The sequence below is a fragment of the Camelina sativa genome, chromosome 7 (genome assembly GCF_030686135.1).
Source record: "Camelina sativa cultivar CO46 ecotype springtype chromosome 7, ASM3068613v1".
NCBI lineage: Eukaryota > Viridiplantae > Streptophyta > Magnoliopsida > Brassicales > Brassicaceae > Camelina > Camelina sativa.
Window position 1 is genome coordinate 30,826,634 of NC_141886.1, and position 18,278 is coordinate 30,844,911.

At 35.4% G+C, this 18,278-nt stretch overlaps 3 protein-coding genes across 14 annotated transcripts; 2 read left to right on the forward strand and 1 right to left on the reverse strand.

The window, feature by feature from the left end:
• Nucleotides 1-2: 2 nt before the first annotated feature.
• On the reverse strand, nucleotides 3-4,271 carry LOC104705075 (protein PAT1 homolog). Its single transcript, XM_010421066.2, has 5 exons — nucleotides 3,723-4,271; nucleotides 3,190-3,332; nucleotides 2,981-3,037; nucleotides 2,778-2,841; nucleotides 3-2,448 (listed from the first exon to the last, which is right to left on the reverse strand). Exons 1-5 carry the CDS (start codon nucleotides 3,802-3,804, stop codon nucleotides 392-394), a joined length of 2,403 nt encoding a protein of 800 aa, XP_010419368.2. The 5' UTR covers nucleotides 3,805-4,271; the 3' UTR covers nucleotides 3-391.
• Nucleotides 4,272-4,573: 302 nt separating this feature from the next.
• On the forward strand, nucleotides 4,574-7,089 carry LOC104703253 (uncharacterized). 12 transcript variants are annotated; one of them, XR_002032847.2, is made up of 7 exons: nucleotides 4,576-4,696; nucleotides 5,100-5,139; nucleotides 5,441-5,512; nucleotides 5,696-5,725; nucleotides 6,262-6,462; nucleotides 6,594-6,682; nucleotides 6,783-7,089. XR_002032847.2 is itself a non-coding variant. In XM_019227986.2 (5 exons), exons 1-5 carry the CDS (start codon nucleotides 4,576-4,578, stop codon nucleotides 6,338-6,340), a joined length of 342 nt encoding a protein of 113 aa, XP_019083531.1. In that variant the 5' UTR covers nucleotides 4,574-4,575; the 3' UTR covers nucleotides 6,341-6,682. The 12 variants fall into 12 exon arrangements, 1 of the variants encoding a protein (XP_019083531.1); XR_015561379.1 differs by having other exon boundaries at nucleotides 6,602-6,682; XR_015561378.1 differs by having other exon boundaries at nucleotides 6,594-6,675; nucleotides 6,783-6,947.
• Nucleotides 7,090-9,991: 2,902 nt separating this feature from the next.
• Nucleotides 9,992-11,669, forward strand: LOC104703255 (putative BOI-related E3 ubiquitin-protein ligase 2). Its single transcript, XM_010419227.3, has 3 exons — nucleotides 9,992-10,342; nucleotides 10,444-10,897; nucleotides 10,995-11,669. The coding sequence occupies exons 1-3, from the start codon at nucleotides 10,284-10,286 to the stop codon at nucleotides 11,526-11,528; spliced, it is 1,047 nt and encodes a 348-aa protein (XP_010417529.2). The 5' UTR covers nucleotides 9,992-10,283; the 3' UTR covers nucleotides 11,529-11,669.
• Nucleotides 11,670-18,278: the final 6,609 nt, after the last annotated feature.

The following is an 18,278-nucleotide window of genomic DNA, read 5'->3' on the forward strand; positions in this document are numbered from 1 at the left end:
AGTAGAAGAACAAACGAATTCATTACTAAAGAGTATAATGATAACTCTAAATGTTTATTTGGTAAAACAGAGAACGAGGAAAAAAGGAAAGAGAATTATCAAAAAAACATTAACAAGGTTTCAAAACACAAAGGAGATCAACTAAGCGAAAGACAGAAACACAAACAAAAAACATCGGCTAAAGAGGAGTTTTGCAAAGCTAAAAGACTTTTTCTCTGTACAGAGAGACCAAACTTTTTCTCTGCTGCTTTTTTTTACCTATAAGACACAAAAACAGTCTTGTCCATTTGAAGCACGAATAGATACTTTGATACCATTCTCACTTCTTGCGGGTATCTGCGCAGCTTCCCGATACAGAATCTTCATTTTTACTGCTTCAATCTTGATACTATCAACCTAATAAGACTGGCTCGGTTTTCTGGCTTCCGTGCATAGACCCTTTAATAAACTCCAAAAGTATTCTCTTCTGCTGCTCATCAATGTGTGGGAAACTTGCACGTAGAAGCTCTATTGGCATTTCGCGGGCAATAGCTTGTGTAGCTGCATCAGATATCTCCGTGGCAAAATGCGGTGGCAATTGTGAATTCAAACTCTGCATGATGCTCTCGTATTTGCTTATGCAGTACTTCATCACCAGATTAAAGAACTCGTTAAAGGAAGCGCGCCATAGAGCCATGACTGCGTTGTTGAAATTATTTTCCCTGGTAAGTTCGGCAGCTCTGTCGAGTATTGATTTCAGTACCGTGGAAGCTCCGTCTCCAACCGGGCTGCCTAAGGGACGGAGCGGTGGCTGCTCAGAAGAACAAGACACCGCTGCTAGACACACGCTTACTGATCCTAACTCCATGTTGTTAATGCACAGGTTTATAACTTTCGCAAGCTTGTTTGTGGTTTTGGTGATATCGGCGTCAGGTGAGAGGACTCCAAACAATGACCTTAAATGACGGAAAATGGCCATGCAAACTATCCGCATTAGGTCGCTGCCAGGGAAAATAAGCTGAAGATACCTTGTCAGTAGTTTCCGACCCTTTGGAAGAGAGACAATCCTTAGAAAGAGAAAATCATCATGAGACCGGCTTTCCCCATTCTTGGCAAGAGGATCAGCGAGCTGAAGTGAATCTGCGAGGCTCTCCAACAAAGATTGCCGTCTTTGTTTCAACTGGTGTCCTCCGTCCGGGAGTTGGTTAAACTCTAAGTAACGATCTATATCATCAACTTCAAGGAGGAGAGAAAGACCATCCTCAATGTACACTCTAGCTGCAAGCATCGGTTCTTGATCAAGGGGCTTATCGGTAGCTTTATGCTCCGCATTACCAGGTTTAGTTGAATTTGGAGGGTCCATTTCAAGAAGTGGACGAGGCCTGCGGATTGAAGAGAAAGGAACCCTACCAAGAGCATCAACCTGAAGAAAAGCATGGGGCTCGTTGTTTGTCCGTGCACGCTGTTGGAGGTCCCTCAAATGATTTGGACAAAAATGATGTTTCAGTTTTGCACCCGCAGATTTCTTAGCAAGACAGGCTTGATGATAGTAATCATCAACGTAAGGATCATTGCTGTGTGTAGCAACAAGCTGCATTCTCAGTATATTCTCTATCTCATCAGCTGACATATATTTAGATCGGAACGGAGGCCACCCACTATATCTTCTCTGAACGCCACCATCATAACCCTGTTGGTGAAAACGCATGTTCTGTCTGTTCCCATGACCTGATCCTGGTCTTGCTTCCCTTGGATCAACAAACCCAAGGGTTCCATCATAATTTCCAGAGGATGATGATCGAGAAAGATGGGAGTTAAATAACTGAGGCTGTCCTCCAGACATATGCCCAAGAGGATGCTGCATCGGATGTGGTAACCTATTCTGAGAACCCTGCATCTGTGGAGGCATCAAACCGTTTTGATGAGGCGGCTGTTGTAGCATCGCATTATTCATGATACCGGAACCATCCCCAGGATGAATATTTTGACGATTCATCCATTGACCTGGAGGGCGATTATTTAGAGGAAGAGCAGGACGAAACTGAGGCATGTTTCCAGCATGCTGCGGTGATCCATGATGCATGCCAGGCAACTGAGGCTGCAAAGTTGGAAAAGAAGAGAAGTTTGGGGATCCCATTGGAGGCCCACCAGAATGATATGGTATATTAGGGTGTCCTAACCGCTGATCTGGTGATATGCTGCCTGGAGGAGGGAATGAAACAAAAGATGACTTCGGGACAAGAATTGGTTCGCTGGGTAGCTGTTGTTGATTATGGACTTGATGCAGGTGACGCTGTGGTTCCGGATACAATGTTGTTCTGTCAGGATTTCTCTGCTCAACAAGGTCCCGAGATGAAAAAGGCTGTGCTGACCACACCTTGTCATCTTTAATGGCATCAGAGTCCAGTATTTTCCGGCCGTACCAATTTGGCAACTCCTCCCCATGGGTCCACTCAGCAGCTAAAGGATCTGAGGAAAAAACCACTGAAATGTTAAGCCACAAACTAAAGCCTTGCTTGCAAGACAGATGGAAAACCATGGAAATGAATTAAGAAACAGGGACAGGTCGTTCAAACATATGAATTAAGAGAATGGAATTAAAAACAGCTCACTCGAAATCATAAAGTTAAAAGTAAACTGAAAGACATAGAATTGAGAAATAAAAACTATAATCTCCTAAACCTTAAATTATGTACATGGAGAACTAAGAAATGCTATCATATATTAAATCAATGTGAATACACAAAATTGAATTAGTCAAGTATTCTTTCACAACATTAATGCAGATAGGAACTCACTCTGTATTGATCGCCTATCAGTGATTGGCCCCGTGTTTCTATAGACATCAGGCTCCCTATTCAACTGTAACAGCGAAGATAAAAATTCTCAGGTCACAAGCTTCTTCAAAGCAATCCTACCAATTTGAAAATAGAACGATACAGAAAAAGGAAGTATAGAATGCAGGTGTGATCACATATCATACGTATTAACGCTAACTAACCTTTGAAAAAGTACTAGCAAGATCATCAACGTTGGACAGAGATCTAGAATTTTCAACCTGCAAAAATTGGGGAGAAACCGTATGTCACTCCACTAAAATAAAACCAGAAACTAAAAATCTAAGAAAAGCTTCTTTATCTCTGGAGAGTTCCTCATGCTTCCATACAAAGAGTGAAGCTAGCTAAGAGGAAATAAGGTGAGATTTTTCACCTCTTCCTTATCAAATGAGAAGTCATCCCCTAATCCAGTGAAAGATAAAATCTCATCTTCCTCTTCCAATCCACCAAGCTCAACCTCCTCGACAACATCGTTCCCAAAAAAGGCATACTGAGATGCATCAAACATTGTATTACCTGTACAAAAGAAACCTTCAATTAGTCAAAGCCTGAACCAGAGATGAAACTATGAGAGTCTGATGTTCTTTCTCTGTCAGAGAGAATCTCAACATGTGTAACATATAGTTTCACCCAAAAAGACACAAGAGAATGCACACGAAAGATATAGCAACCAACCCTTAATCTTATTCTTCTTCGTATGATTGAAACCAAAGAAAATTTATGAGGTAGGAGGTCTAACGAATCAACTAAGAAGCAATTCAAGTTTGATTCACTACTACAGAGTTGAAAGAAGTAAATCAAACTAGATCCAGATTCAAACAAACAAAAATAAATCTGGAGAACAAGAAATCGAATTCAAAAGAGAAGAATCAAAACAAAATCGAGGAAAAAGGAGAAGAAAGAAACCTGTAGGATTATCTCCAAATTTCTTAAGATCGTCGGTTACTGGAGCATGATTTACACTACTCCCAATTCCAAAAGCGTCCATAATCGCGCTACCAAGGAAACCAACTAATCTACCAAAAACCCTAATTAACTGCTTTCAAACACTGAAGAATTAGATTGTAAAAACAAGGATTCTATCGGAGAGAATCGATTCCTAAGCGATACACGCTACCCTAATTACCAGAAGAAGAAAAAAAAAAAAAAAAAGAAAATCAAAATCCGCGACTCCCTAAACAACGCTAAGTAAGTAAAAGGATTGACGATCAGAGCAACGAGGATGGTTCCGCCTCTAGTGAGAAACAATACATATCGGCTCCCGTGACGGAAGCAGAGAAACAGATACGGAGGAGGAGAAGAAGAAGCAACAGCCAGAACCCTAGAGAGAAGATATAGCGATTACCCCTTTTATTTTCTTTTTTTAATTTTTATGATTGCTTTGATCCAAACATTATTGCTCTTCCTTTTTTTTTTTTTTTTTGTCAACTCCGAATTTATTTATTTTTTAAACTAATAAGTCTTCAAAATTCATGTCAATATCCGAAAAATAATAAGGGAAAATATTAAAGATATTCAAAAACTATTCAGATGATGATCAGATCCACTTGATAATAATCTGAAAATTAATGAAGTATATAATTTTCAGTTATTTCTTTGATATACAGTTATTACTTTAGAATTAAAAAAAAAAAGTATTCAGTTGTTTTTTAATTATTGATATAGAATATTTAAAATAGTAGTTTAATTTACCCAAGAATTGGCACGTGCGGACTATTGTGTATTTGTGTGTGTGTATGAATCCGATAGGTAACCATTAATGGGGAAACCAAAGTGGTCATGGCCTAATTGTGCTTCTGGCTCATCATCTCATTCCAGCTCTCCCCCGTCGCCTTCTTCGTCTTATTCTCTCCCTTGCCCCTTACATCTCATCGGAAAAGGTTAGGCTTTTAAATTTCCAACTTGGTCATGCGCGTTAATTTGAGATTCGAATTGCGCATAATTAGTACATTTATATTCTGTCAAATTAAAGCTCCACTGTCATTCTTTTTTTACCATCCTTAATCTTAATTTCATTCATTAAATATGTCCTTGTCTTGTATTCAACATCAGTTGCAAAATCAATACATCTTCTCTGCATTGTGATTGCCGTTTGGTTTTTTGCTAACCAATGATCCATATATATGACCTTTATACAACATATTTCGCTCAATTCTCATCCTTATTTGTTTCTTCACGTTGATTTTAATGGTGAGAATGTAGATAATGATTTGTTTTCCCTATATGAACCTAAAACTTGCAGTAGATTGACCTGTAAGTTCGTATCCTATCACCAATTTGTAGGCTTGCCTCGTTCTCACTCAAGGTCGAGATCACCCTGCAGGTATGGTTAACTCCATGTATGTATATATTTCAATGTTAGCTTTGATACCTGTACATAGTTCATGACTGAGTATAGTCCACGATCTTGCTTTGTCTTTGTCTTATACTGAAATATAAACTTATGGCTTGGCTTGTCAGTTTCAAGAAACATTAACCAAACTTATGGCTAACTCTGGCTTTCGGTATCATATTGCCAATATCTAATATATGAGTTCTCGTAGCTACATACAGAGTAGTGTTTTTCCATTGTAATCGTACTCAGTTATAGTAAACACTGTAATCTCCTCTTTGGTTCCAAACAGGGGAAGAGGTCCAGCTGGAAGACGTAGAATGTCATCTTACTGCTCTAGTTCTCCAAGCCCCGTAACCGTAAGGTATTCATCAAGATCTTGCTTTGTCTTACTCTGAAATAGATTCTTATATGGCGGGCCACACTTTCAAGAAGCGTTAGCCAAATATAGCTAAAATGGCCTTCGGTATCAAATTGCCAAGATTATAGACTAGTGTTTGTCCATTGTAATCGTACTCACTGTAATCTCCACTTTTGTTCTAAACAGGGAAAGCGGTCCCGCTGGAAGACGTAGAAGGTATTGCTACTCTAGTTCTCCAAGCCTTTTCAGCTAAAGAAATAAATATATACTTTGCTTAGTTACGTATTGACGTTCTACATTGTGTGAACGTATAGGCTCCTAAGAGGATTTAGGAAGAAGCTCCCTGTTAAGTAAATTGTAGGACGCTTAGTTTAGCCCAATCCTCTGTAGGAACACTTAGCTTATCTCATTCCTCTGCTTTGCTTCTTTGTTAGTTCTAAAAGCATTGGTTGAGACCTTCACATTACACTAGATATCTTTATGCAATTGGTGTCAAGTGGTGTATGCCTGGTCCCTAGCTACATTGATATCACAACTTTTCTATCGGTGGCTAACATTGAAAAACATTGTAAAAACGTAATGTCATTGTTATCTTGCATCTACACTAGTTCAGGAGCTTGTGATCAAACTTCACCATACAGGAGGAAACTGGATCATCATTTCACTAGAAAGTCTCGTATCAATGTTTTACTTTCAAATCTAGTTAAAAGAGAAAGAAAATAATTTATCTTGTGGGACTGTGCTACACGTAGGCCTTTGAAAGGAAGGAGCAGCAGCACCAACAGGGCAACAGGTAGCAGCAACAGCTCACCGCCACTTCGCAAGAGCTAATAATTGTTTTCCTGCAATCTCCATTAAAAGGAAAAGAAAAAGTTTGAAGTGACCAAAATGAGACTCATGTTCTCATTTACTCTGCTTGGATCGTACGAATAAGACTGATCGGTCTAGTCAAGGTAGGGACTTGAAGTAGGCTCATGTAGTGATAGATTTGTGTAAGTTACTTTAAAGAACAACACATAACCTGTTGTCTAATCTCTCTACTTTTTGATTCAAACTGATTAACCAATTCTTGATTTGGTGAAAGTGAATCAGTGATCTGACAACAACAACCACCACCTTTGTCTTTTGTCTGTTTGCTTGGAGTTAATGTGGTTCATGATCTGATGGTAACAAGTCAGTACATTTAAATTCAATTTCTATGAATAACTCTCCTCGTATTCATATACATTTATAATAATAATAATAAAACATTTATTTCGTATTTTGTCTGAAGGGAATTGAAAGTGGAGGTGGGATCATTATGCATTTTAGCAGAAGATGAGATTGAAAGCAGTAGTGGGAATCATGCAATCTACACATTGGTTCTCTTTTTTTTTTTTTTAAATTTGAACAAAAATAAAATAAAATAAAAATTGAAGGGACCACACACTGTCCATAAGCACAACCACACATGACACCAAGTTTAAAGTCTTTTGCAGAACCTCTTCTCTTGTCTCCTAATGGGGCAACGATTATTAAAATAAATAAATAAATCTTGAAGTTGTGTTATAATGAAAGTTATGTTTCGATGATACGGCTAAGTAAGGTATTTTTTGAAGAGCAAGAAAGAGTGATGGCCCAACACATCTTTAATTGAGTCGGGACCTCTCAAACCTAACTCTTTTTCTCTTATTCTTATGCATCTATCTACCTATCTATCTATCTTCCCAAGATAGTTTACCAATAAAAATCAGACGTAATAATTGTCATTTACATCCGATATTTGAGAGCCGATTTATTATTTGAGTAATTGGATGGGTACTTCTTCGACCTTTGAAAATGATATTACACCAATACATCCATCCAATGTATAGGTTGTCACTAAATGTTGAAAGTCATAATGATCTATATGGTCTGCTGAGTAATTTAATAGTTTTGACTTTGAGAGAAGACTTCATCAATAACCAAACTATGAAACTCGGTAAAAAAACTTTAGACCACAATTCTTACTCTCGGTACTTATGATGATTGTGAGTTTCATCAATAACCAAAATATGAAACTCGGTAAAAAAACTTTAGACCACAATTCTTACTCTCGGTACTTATGATGATTGTGAGTTTCAATATCCATATGGTGCATTTGATAATTGTAATACGTTAGGTCACGAACTTCTCATGTATGGATGGACCATAGTACATGTGATATGTATGCACTAGTAAGCCCCAACAATTAATGAAACACATGTCCTTAATGGGAAGCTTTACACACATCCACTGAAGCCTCTTTTTGAATTGTTGTAAGATCTAGGTGTGTGAGATGATGTTGGAACAAAAGCATAATTAAAGTCACAATTATCAAAACTTTGATACACGAACAATCATGTATACGAACCGAAAGATATATGAGTATATATTTCAAAAAGCATGAATTCTTTCTTTACAACAAATTAAGTTATAGTGGTTCCTTTAAGGAAAGATGAAGGTTCTAGGTAAGGCACCCTTTAAGATTCTTGCAATGGTTATGGTTATTTCTTTTGAAATGTTGATATCACATGAATAACACCAACACCAACTTTAAGTTGAATCAAATAAGAAGAAAAAAAAAAAAAAAAAGGAAAGTGAGAATCAAAGTTATAATTAAAAGAGAAAAGAAAAGGATACCATACACCAAAGTCAAGGTGCAATGACACTTGCTCTTCAATCAAAGAGGAAACTACAATTTAAGATTTCATTGTTTTCTTGTCAAGATAAAGACTTCATATTTTAAATTAGTACATTTGATCAATTGCACCAGACACCCATAGGCCATATAAGTTAATATATATCGGCAATGTTGGTCGTCGTCATATAATGTATAACAAATTTGAATGAGCTAGGTACAATTAATATTGAAGAATGAAGCAAACACGTATCTAAGTTGTGTGCACCATGGCAACTCTTTTACTTTACAAAATATACTTTTTTATATATAAGATTGGCCTTTATAACACAAATTAAGATGGTGGAAACTTGAAAGCTTTAAAAAGACAAAGGCATATTTGTGTTTCACTTTTTTGATTGTGTAGGAAAGATTCAAAGAAAATATAACAAAGCAGCGAAAAAAATGTAAAGAAGAAGAAAAAAATAGAGTAAAAGGGACATAAATTAAAGTAGGAATTAATTCTTGTGTGTTACTTTTCTATCTGATATCATCTTCACAAGAACCTGTCTCCATCTCTCTTTCTTCACCTCTAGGTTCTCTTTATTTTATGGATCCTTCAGTTTTTTTTTTAAACTTCAATTGGAGGATAATTGAACCAATCCAATTGATTCAATTTTTAAGAGCCAAACTTTATCATTCTTTTTTTAAAACACACTACTGTTATTTATTATTGAAATTTAATACTATAATATCAGATTATCATTAATTTTCAAATAAACACAATTTTAAACAACTTAAATATATTATATAATCAATAAACTTATCATCAAATGACAAACTATCAGTATTAATTTTTACTGAAAATAAGTGGTTTCTATTAGATTTTTTTTTTTTTTTTTGATTTGATGATACATTTAAAAGAAGAAAAAAAAAGGGGGTCAAAGAAAGGGTCAAACATAAGTAGCCAGGATGTTACACCACGTGGCATCACATGGCGCCAAACTCGTACGAAATAAAAAAATATTACAACAGAAAAAATGGAAAAAAGTAAAGATTTCTTTTTTTACCCATTTTTAACGGACCGTACAAAAGACAATATTGTGGGTCCCAAAGTTACAAAAATGTTCGCCACGCTGGAATGATGATGACATGGCAATACGCATGACTTCTTACACGTGTCGTATTTTGATTGCATGTCAAAATTAACTCCATCTTTTTTACGGACGGTGGTAATGTCCTAAAATACCCCTATAATTGCCCTAAATTCACGGTCCAAACCAATCTACACTATTTAACTGGTACGGTGTTGAAGTGTATTAAACAAAAAAAAAAACGAATCCGAGCGTTACTCTCCTAATAATAATACTAGTATGACCAAAACAAAAAAAAATACTTAAAGAAACAATTCAATAACTTTTCCGCCAATTTCGATATACAAGTTACCACTTCACCAAGTTATGATAACTGAAAAAGTATATATAATCATCAGAAGATGTGTTGTTTCAAAAATTTCCACAATAACCGATACAAACTAAAACAAGATTTGAATTCAATTTACCACAAAATTCAAAGCATTAGGTAACTAATAAAAAGAAAAATCCAGTTTCAGAAAGCGTGTTAAGCAAAAATGAGAAGATTTTAAACCAAAAAGGATAAACATAGCAAAAGTCAACATATATCAGCACACCCTAAGAAAAATGGTAAGTTTAACTATAAAAATCCCAGTATGTAAAATTTAGATTTACCTTTGAACAAAACAAAATATTTTAAAATTGAATGCTTTTTTTCTCCCAAAATCATGGTTTTTTTATTTTAATTTTGGGTGGAAAGAGATTATACTAATTTCTTTTAACCTCTCTGCCATAAATCTCTCTCTTCAGGTTCGTCGCATCGATGTGTATAAATAGGAAACAACCATTTGGTTGAGGTTCGTTTCGATTTGGTCTTTCCTTTCACCAAAAAAAAAAAGAATACAAAGAAAAGAAGAAAAAAAAAGCAAAGCTCTCTCTCTCTCATTCACGCACATCAAAAAAGCCACCAAAAAAAAAACAAGAAACCGAAACGCATGCATTTCTAATTTTCCATCTTCTCTTTAACTTCCTCTTCTTCCATCATCATCTCTAAACCTCTCCCTCTCTCTCTCTCCATTCTTCAATGGCCGTTGATGCTCACAATCTCTTCCTCTCTCCTCCTCCTCAACTCTTCTCCAACAGGTCTGTGTGTAAATACAACGCTCTCCCTCTCTCTCTCAATCTCTATCTACGATCTCATCATGTTTTTTTTCAACTGAATCTTTTTATTTTGTATTATGCAGAGAGTTCATGATGAACAACAATAACACCACTATGGAACCAAACAGTGGCGGTTTCTGCAATAACAATCAAACCGGTTACGGCGTCGTTTCACCTTTCTCCCTTACCGACGATACAACAACAACAACCCCAACGCCTCCTCCTCTTCTTCATATGTACGGCGGCGCTGATACTACTATCCCGACCACCGCAGGTTACTACGCGGATGGTACTACAACTACTACTAGTCTCGACTGTGATTTCTTCCCTCTACAGACGAGAAAACGCTCCAGAGATACTTCTTCTACCAGATGGAGTTATAATCATAATCTTCTTCTTCAGAACCAGAGATCATCATCATCATGCGTTAACGCTGCAACCAGTACAACTCCGTTTTCGTTTCTTGGCCAAGACATTGATATCTCTTCTCACATGAATCAGCAACAACACGATATCGATAGATTCGTCTCCCTTCATGTAAGTTTCTTCCAGTTAAGATTCAATGGAGTCTTTACTGCTGCTGCAATGTGTGGCATCGATCATTGATTTCTTGTGTTTTTAAAAATGTGATCAGATGGAGAGAGTGAAGTATGAGATAGAAGAGAAGAGGAAGAGGCAGGCGAGGATGATCATGGAGGCAATAGAGCAAGGACTCGCCAAAAGGCTTCGAGTCAAAGAAGAAGAAAGAGAGAGGATCGTCAAGGTTAACCACGCTCTTGAGGAGCGCGTGAAGTCACTCTCTATTGAGAACCAAATCTGGAGAGACCTTGCTCAGACCAACGAAGCCACCGCCAACCACCTCCGCACCAACCTCGACCAGGTTCTCGCGCAGGTTAACGACCTACGACGCTGCGCAGGAGCAGGAGGATCGGATGCTGATAATAACAACAACGAAGAGGACGATGCGCAGTCGTCGTGCTGCGGGAGCACTAAGGCGGCGGAGGGGAGGAAGTTGTGTAGGAACTGTGGGGAGGAGGAATCGTCTGTGTTGCTGTTACCGTGCAGACACTTGTGCTTGTGTGGAGTATGCGGGTCCAGTGTGCACACGTGTCCCATCTGTACATCTCCTAAAAACGCTAGCGTTCATGTTAACATGTCATCTTCTTGACCTGACCCCCCTTCTCCTTTTTTTTTTTTTTTTTTTTTTTTGGGCTAAATGGAAATTAGTTTTATTTCATTTTTTCTATTTTAAAAAACAAATTGTAAGGATATATATTAGTTGAAGAATACTAGTGTTTTTATTTTTAAACTAAGAAATCAAAATCATGAAAACGAAACCTTCACTACAAAGAAAGAAAGAGATATACATTATCTCAAACTCCCGAAATATCGTTTTAATGTTATTATTATCAATAAGGATAAAATTAACCAACCCCTTATTAATAAAGAAAAAGAAAGAAGGGAATTATATTAGTAATATTTGATTTGGTTACACATGTATCTCGAAAAACAATAATCCCAAAACTGCAGGAAAGAAATACTAGTATTATTTTTCATAAAGTAAAGTAGTAACAAAAAAAAAAAAATGATAAAATTGGGGGTGGGGGACACAAAAACAGTAGGAGTGGTAGGGTGTGGAAGACACGCGCCGGCAAATACGCGTAAAGAAGAGTGGGGAAAGAGACAGTGGAAGAGGTAAAAAGCTGACACGTCGGACGCGCGCAAATGTCGCTGTTGTTCGTCCTCCGTAACTCCCCTCCCCTCCCTCCTGACACTTTCTCTCTCTCTCTCTCTCTCTTTTTTTTCAATTTCTCAAATTTTGTTTCCTAGCAACTTTTTATGTGGTTACATATAATTTAATCAAGTTACGGAAATCAAAGATTCGATATATAATGTGAAATTTAAATTAAAAAAAAAATGATTTTAGGCTCCGACAAAAAAATGCATTGCTGTTTGGATTAGAAAATACTACTATGTGAATTTTGTATATCACAGAAAATTACATATTATTATCATTACATTTACAGATGAATATTCATTCTTATAGTGTTACAAGTTTAGTATGACAAGACTATCATTAATTTTTTTAAAATCAAATGTTATTACTAATATTTTAAAGTTGCTTTAACAGATGTTTCTACATGATTAATCTGCTGAATAATTTCAAGATATTTGAAAAGAAGATTTACATATAAACAAACTAAAGAAAAGGGAAGAGGACACGAGAAAGTGATGTGAAGAGATCATGCCAACATTAAAGAAGATGGATATACTCGTCGCACGAATAAATTTAAAAACTCCTAAAGCCAAATTTTTCTGTTTAATTACTACAAGTTTTTATTTTATTTTTTCCGGTGCCTAGAGAAAATCAAAACATGTAAATACTATTATGTTAATCATATGATTCTATTTTAAGTGTTCAGATTTCTATATCATTAGATTTGAGATGTAGACATCTTTGTGCATTCACAGGCGGATCAACCAATTAATGGTGCTCGTTCATTATTCTAAATCATCACATTTTGAAACGTTCAATATTATCATCTCTACTAATATTTTAAACCATTTAATCTTTCTTATTGTTTAGAAAACACACACCCCATATACTATTTTTCCAAGGCCGAAAGTAAAAAAAAAAATCTTTAATATTAAACCTAAGGTTGGTTAAATCTTGCACTATATCGGATGTCATGAAAAGAAAAAACTCCCACTATCGGTTTTGTTAACATTATGTACACATACATTAACACATACATTAACATAATGCTTCGACACAGAAATCTTGTAAAACATCGATGAACATACATGTGAGGTGGACAGGTGGTGAATGTGAAGAAAATACATTAACTAAAGGCTCCCCTTTGTATGAACTTCATGCAACCGCAAGTGATCTGAGCCATCTTCTATCTCATTTCATTCCGACCATGAATCAAATAGGATCCATGTGTATGCATGATCTAAATTCGCATATATATATATATCAATCATCTTTTCCAAGTAAAGATTCCAAGTCTTGCTCAACCTCATCCAAAAAGTACTGGTTATAACTATTCGCATTGGGTTCGAGCAATTTGGGACAATAACTTTATCCAACGTTGAAGAGTATATATATCTTTTAAAATTTGTAAAATTTTGAAACGGAGATAAAGAGTATACGAAGGGAAGGAACCAATCGTCACGTACACACTAAGCAACAAATCAAGCAAAAACAAAGATAGAAAAGAGAGTGACGCTTGACCGATTGATGTTTGTTGTAAATTACTTTATTATTTGGAGACTTTTGAAGAATCTATAAGGACCATTTCCCTACGGTTATGCTTTTATTTATTTTATTTATAAGCGAAACAAACGAAGCAAAAGTGGAAGACTTGGTGTAAAGTGATGGGATATGCAAATGTTGTGGTGTTAGGGTTTGTGTCATGCAACTTGTCCACTTCTCATTTTAGATATTATTTTTTATTTTACACCCATTTTCTCCAATATATATTTCAGCTTTCGTGGGGTTGCTCTCTTTCTTTTTATATATATTTTTATTTATTTTACTTTTACATTGTAGGCTAGGATTTTGATTTTACTATTTGGAGCTGAAAATTGCTCATTAAAAAAGAGAAAAAGAAAAGAAAATATATTTAAATTCACTAACAATTAACCTTTCGTCCCATTAAAATTTTCACCATTTGGATTTCACATGGATTAAGGGAAAATCATAAGGTTGAAATGATCGTGTCATTTTGATTTATTTGAGTGTAATCATAGTTTAGACGTGTTTTCATAGAGCAAATTAGAAATATTAGCTAGCTTATGAAAATAAAGAACACCATTTCAGTTCAAATGGCAAATCCAAATATTTTGTGCATATATACGTAAATGATAATTCAAGAAAACTCCTTATTGAATAGTAAACAAAAAAATCGGAATATGTGTCATCAAACCGTAGAAACATAAAATGTCATGTGAATTCAATAATGCATACAACTATTAGCTTCTTAATTAAATAACAAAGATACAAAGATTAGATAAAGGGAACATCATCTTTAGGAGTGCAACAAACACTAAACAAAGCGATTTTTATTCCCATATACACGTAAGTGGCAATATACACGATATGATGTAAAAAGATAATAATAGATTACATCAAAATGTCTTTGAGAATAATTAAAAGTAGAGAAGTAGATGTGAGAGGAGGAGGGGTCATGATGGGGAACACCAAAACTTTATAGATTACCTTGTGAAAGGGGGCACTCATGAAATGGTCCAACCTCACTACCCTATTGATTTTGGTAGCTTTTACCTTTTTTTGTTCTATGTCCTAAGAAAATAAATTTAAATTTAAATTTGATTTGATTAATCTATTGTTGTATCTTATTGTTGGGAAATCGGGTCCTACTTATCATTTTTCACCCCTAAGCCATCAATTCGATTTGACTACAAAAACCTATGAATAAATGAGCCCAAATGGGAACAAAAACATTTTGTCACCTCTTTCTTTAACCTTTAACACGCTTGTCAAATGACGTGAATCGGAATCACAATCCCACAATACTAAAAGATAATTCAAATTTCAAAGTGAGGATTACCCCCAAACCAAATCCTTTAAGCATATGACTTTTGTGTTTGTTCGTTTGAAAAAAAAAAAACATAACTATTTTTAGTGGCTGAAATTTCTGTAGCAAAGTCTAAAATTAGTGGATCACTATATTGTATTCGTTTCCAATATATATTTACAAGCTTCTTTTTTTACTTTTCATTGAAAAAATTTAGTGGTGGTAAAGAGAGGATTTGGCAAAGACAAATTACAAAGGGATAAAATTTAAAATGATACCCAAAAAAAAAAAAAAGAACTACGAGAGCATTTGTTTTTCCTTTTACGTGGGAATATCAGTGACCTACCATTAACCAATGCCAAAGAAAAATGCTATTTCTCTTTTTTTTTTTTTTTTTCTCTCTCTTTTACGCCGAGTGGATTTGGTGTGAAGTCTTCTGAAAGTCACTGCAGAAAAAGCCACAAGAGATTTGTTTATTTCTCATCATTAGTACCCATCCAATTCAAAAAGATGAATAATTTAAAGAGAGTTATAAAAAGAAACTATATACATGTAGTGTTAACAATCAGTCTTATCCCACTGAACCACAACACTGCAAAAGCTCATGTGAAAATTAGATTAAGACCTCAAAAAGAGTTTAACTTTCTTTCTCACAAGTCACAGCAATATGAATCATTATGATCACAATCGACCTGCACAGATGTTCCTCTAATTGGTTCTTGTGCAGAATAGATGTCAGATACTATATAGATATATAATGTTATTATGTCATAACATAATTACTTGGAACTTGATTTTGATGATTCAAGAAGAGATATATAACAGAGTAGTAATGTGGGTTATAGAGGAGTATAGACCCATCTGAATACCTATAGAATATGGAAATATGATTGCTCTCTCTCTCTAACACACAGACTTTGATATCCCCACAACTATTAACTGTTCATGGATACCTTTTTTTCTCTATTGAACAGAGAAAAGTGTATAGGAAAGTGTTTTGTAATAGTTCTTTCTTGTCTATATTAGGCACCCATACATCTATCCCAAAGTGTAAAAAAGAAATTAGATTTTAAAAGAAGAGAAAGAAAGCCAACTACCCAAATCATTTATGTAGTTTGGTTGGGGTTAGTGGGCAGATATCATATCCAAGATGGAATAGGTTTACATAAAGCATAATGTTATATTATCTATATACACATATGATATATAGTTTAATGTGAATGGTGTATACATGAAAGTCCTCTCTTTTCTCCATGTGGATAGTTATTAGGGAAATCAGATTGGACTATGTCAATTGGAATAAACAAGATATTTTGTTGGGAAAAGGTAACTAAAGTGCTGATGTGGGTATCAAGAAACAAATAGAAAAGATATATGGGTATCAAAAGAAAAGAAAAGAGAAATGGAGAGAAATCAAAAGTTTTGTACAATGTCTATGATTTACTTTTTGAAAATAGCAATGTCTAACAGTAAGAATCAAAAAAAAAGAACAGTCATGCATGAGGAGCTTCACGATGAAGATGGGCACCTTTATTCGTTTTAATCAATACCAAGTAATGACCAGAAAAGCAATACTTATAACTAACATAATCATGGAATTAGTTGGGATAATTAGATCAATTATGACAGATGCATTAAGGTGAGATCTTATACTACAACTATACAGAGAAAGGAGTACATATACTTGTGAAGAATGTACTTGGTTATTTTATTGGTAACTGAATAAGATTGGAGGGGGTTTTGGAAATGCTGAAAACGATTTTTCAAAAGTAAAAGCAGAGAGAGAGAGAGAGAGATTTTATCAGATTGGACCAAACAACGAAGGGAAATAATATAAGAGAGATTTGCATGATGTGTTCTTCTGTCCAAAAACAGTACACATATAATTCACAGAAAAATGGTTGGGACTGTAGGACCACTGTTACAATAATGGACCATAGAATTTTGTCCCCAAGAAACCAAAAACCTCCATACATGAAAATGATACCCCTAAAGTTTTGATCTTTTATGTGTCAACTTGCTTATTATGCAATATGCATCATCATCCAAAAGTATCTAACTGGGGCTCCCCTTTGGTTTAAAAAAAAAAAAAAAATCCAACGTCTTTGTCTAATTTACAGACAAGTTTCCCTGATCAATCAATAAAAACTGTGTCTTTCAGTATTTTACAAGAAGAAAATTCAAATATCAAAGAGTGTGGTTATAAGTCTTTGTCAGTAGTTTTCTGTAACTGAATGCAACATCAGCGTATTGATTCCATTTCGTGGTTGATACGTCGACATGTTAGCGGATTGATCCTCACGTTTGGTATGTGATTTGGCTTTGTCAAGGTAGAAAAGGAAAAGAGAACCCAAAAAAATTCAAAAATGGGGGGTGTTTGATTGTTCTTAATGCTTCAATCAGCCTCAAGATCTTGTCTTTATGCTTTGAATTGTATACCCTTCATTTGGATGAGATGCCAAATGACAAGGACATGAATCCATTTACTTGTTAAAGTTTTAAGAAAGAATAAATTTAGAGAATCTGACTTTGGATTTTCTTTTGTGCCAATAGGTGTCTTTTTGATCGATTTCAAATTGATAGGTTTCGACTATATATAGGTTGGTTAACATGTTCAAACAAGACACGGAACCTCACTGAGAACAAAAACAGAAGTAACTACGCAGTTTATCACCAAAAACCAAATGTCTAATAGTCGTTTATCCAACAAAGCAAAGCAAAGCAAAATTGATGTATCAGCAGCCTATTACCATTCAACAGTAGACCATGAAAAAGAGAGTCTTGTTGTTTATCTCCAAAAACAATTTTAGAAAATGATGGCTTTCAATGTAGAGAAACAAAATCGGGGCCAGCAGAAAAGAACGAGACAGGACTTGGTTGTTATAATGCACTGTGTATTTTACCATAAAACTGTAAAATGGAAATAAAGAGGCTACTAATAATGAAAACACTGACCTTTTGTTTTTGAACATGAATGCACTCAGGACTAAAATGGGGCGGGATTGTGGAGTGCGACTTAATTGTCTTTCCCTTTGGCTCTTTTCCCATGATGCCTTCACAAGTCACATGAGTCCTGGACCCCCTTTCCCTGCATTCAAATAAATGTTCCGTCGTGTGTAAACACGAAGAAGATTCCGTTATCGTTTTCTCCAGAAAACAATCAAAGAGAGTCATGTACAGAGAGAAAAAAACAAGTGTATTATAATACTACCTGCATCCACAACCTCCACATGGACAAGATAGTTCACATCACATTCGCAGTACATGGTCAATAAGCCAGTCACATCTCCCATGGTACCATATCAGACGCTGTGACACGTTCTGGCTTTCACCAAGTTAGCATCCTCAATCAACAGATACTATTTACACTTGTG

Coding starts and splice junctions, on each gene's coding strand:
- LOC104705075 (XM_010421066.2), bottom strand. CDS start 3,804: ATGGACGCTTTTGGAATTGGGAGTAGTGTAAATCATGCTCCAGTAACC. Junction 3,038..3,189: donor TCTCATTTGATAAGGAAGAG/GTGAAAAATCTC, acceptor CAATTTTTGCAG/GTTGAAAATTCTAGATCTCT. Junction 2,449..2,777: donor TGATAGGCGATCAATACAGA/GTGAGTTCCTAT, acceptor TTTTTTCCTCAG/ATCCTTTAGCTGCTGAGTGG.
- LOC104703253 (XM_019227986.2), top strand. CDS start 4,576: ATGGGGAAACCAAAGTGGTCATGGCCTAATTGTGCTTCTGGCTCATCA. Junction 4,697..5,099: donor CTTACATCTCATCGGAAAAG/GTTAGGCTTTTA, acceptor ACCAATTTGTAG/GCTTGCCTCGTTCTCACTCA. Junction 5,726..6,261: donor CCCGCTGGAAGACGTAGAAG/GTATTGCTACTC, acceptor TGCTACACGTAG/GCCTTTGAAAGGAAGGAGCA.
- LOC104703255 (XM_010419227.3), top strand. CDS start 10,284: ATGGCCGTTGATGCTCACAATCTCTTCCTCTCTCCTCCTCCTCAACTC. Junction 10,343..10,443: donor CCTCAACTCTTCTCCAACAG/GTCTGTGTGTAA, acceptor TGTATTATGCAG/AGAGTTCATGATGAACAACA. Junction 10,898..10,994: donor ATAGATTCGTCTCCCTTCAT/GTAAGTTTCTTC, acceptor AAATGTGATCAG/ATGGAGAGAGTGAAGTATGA.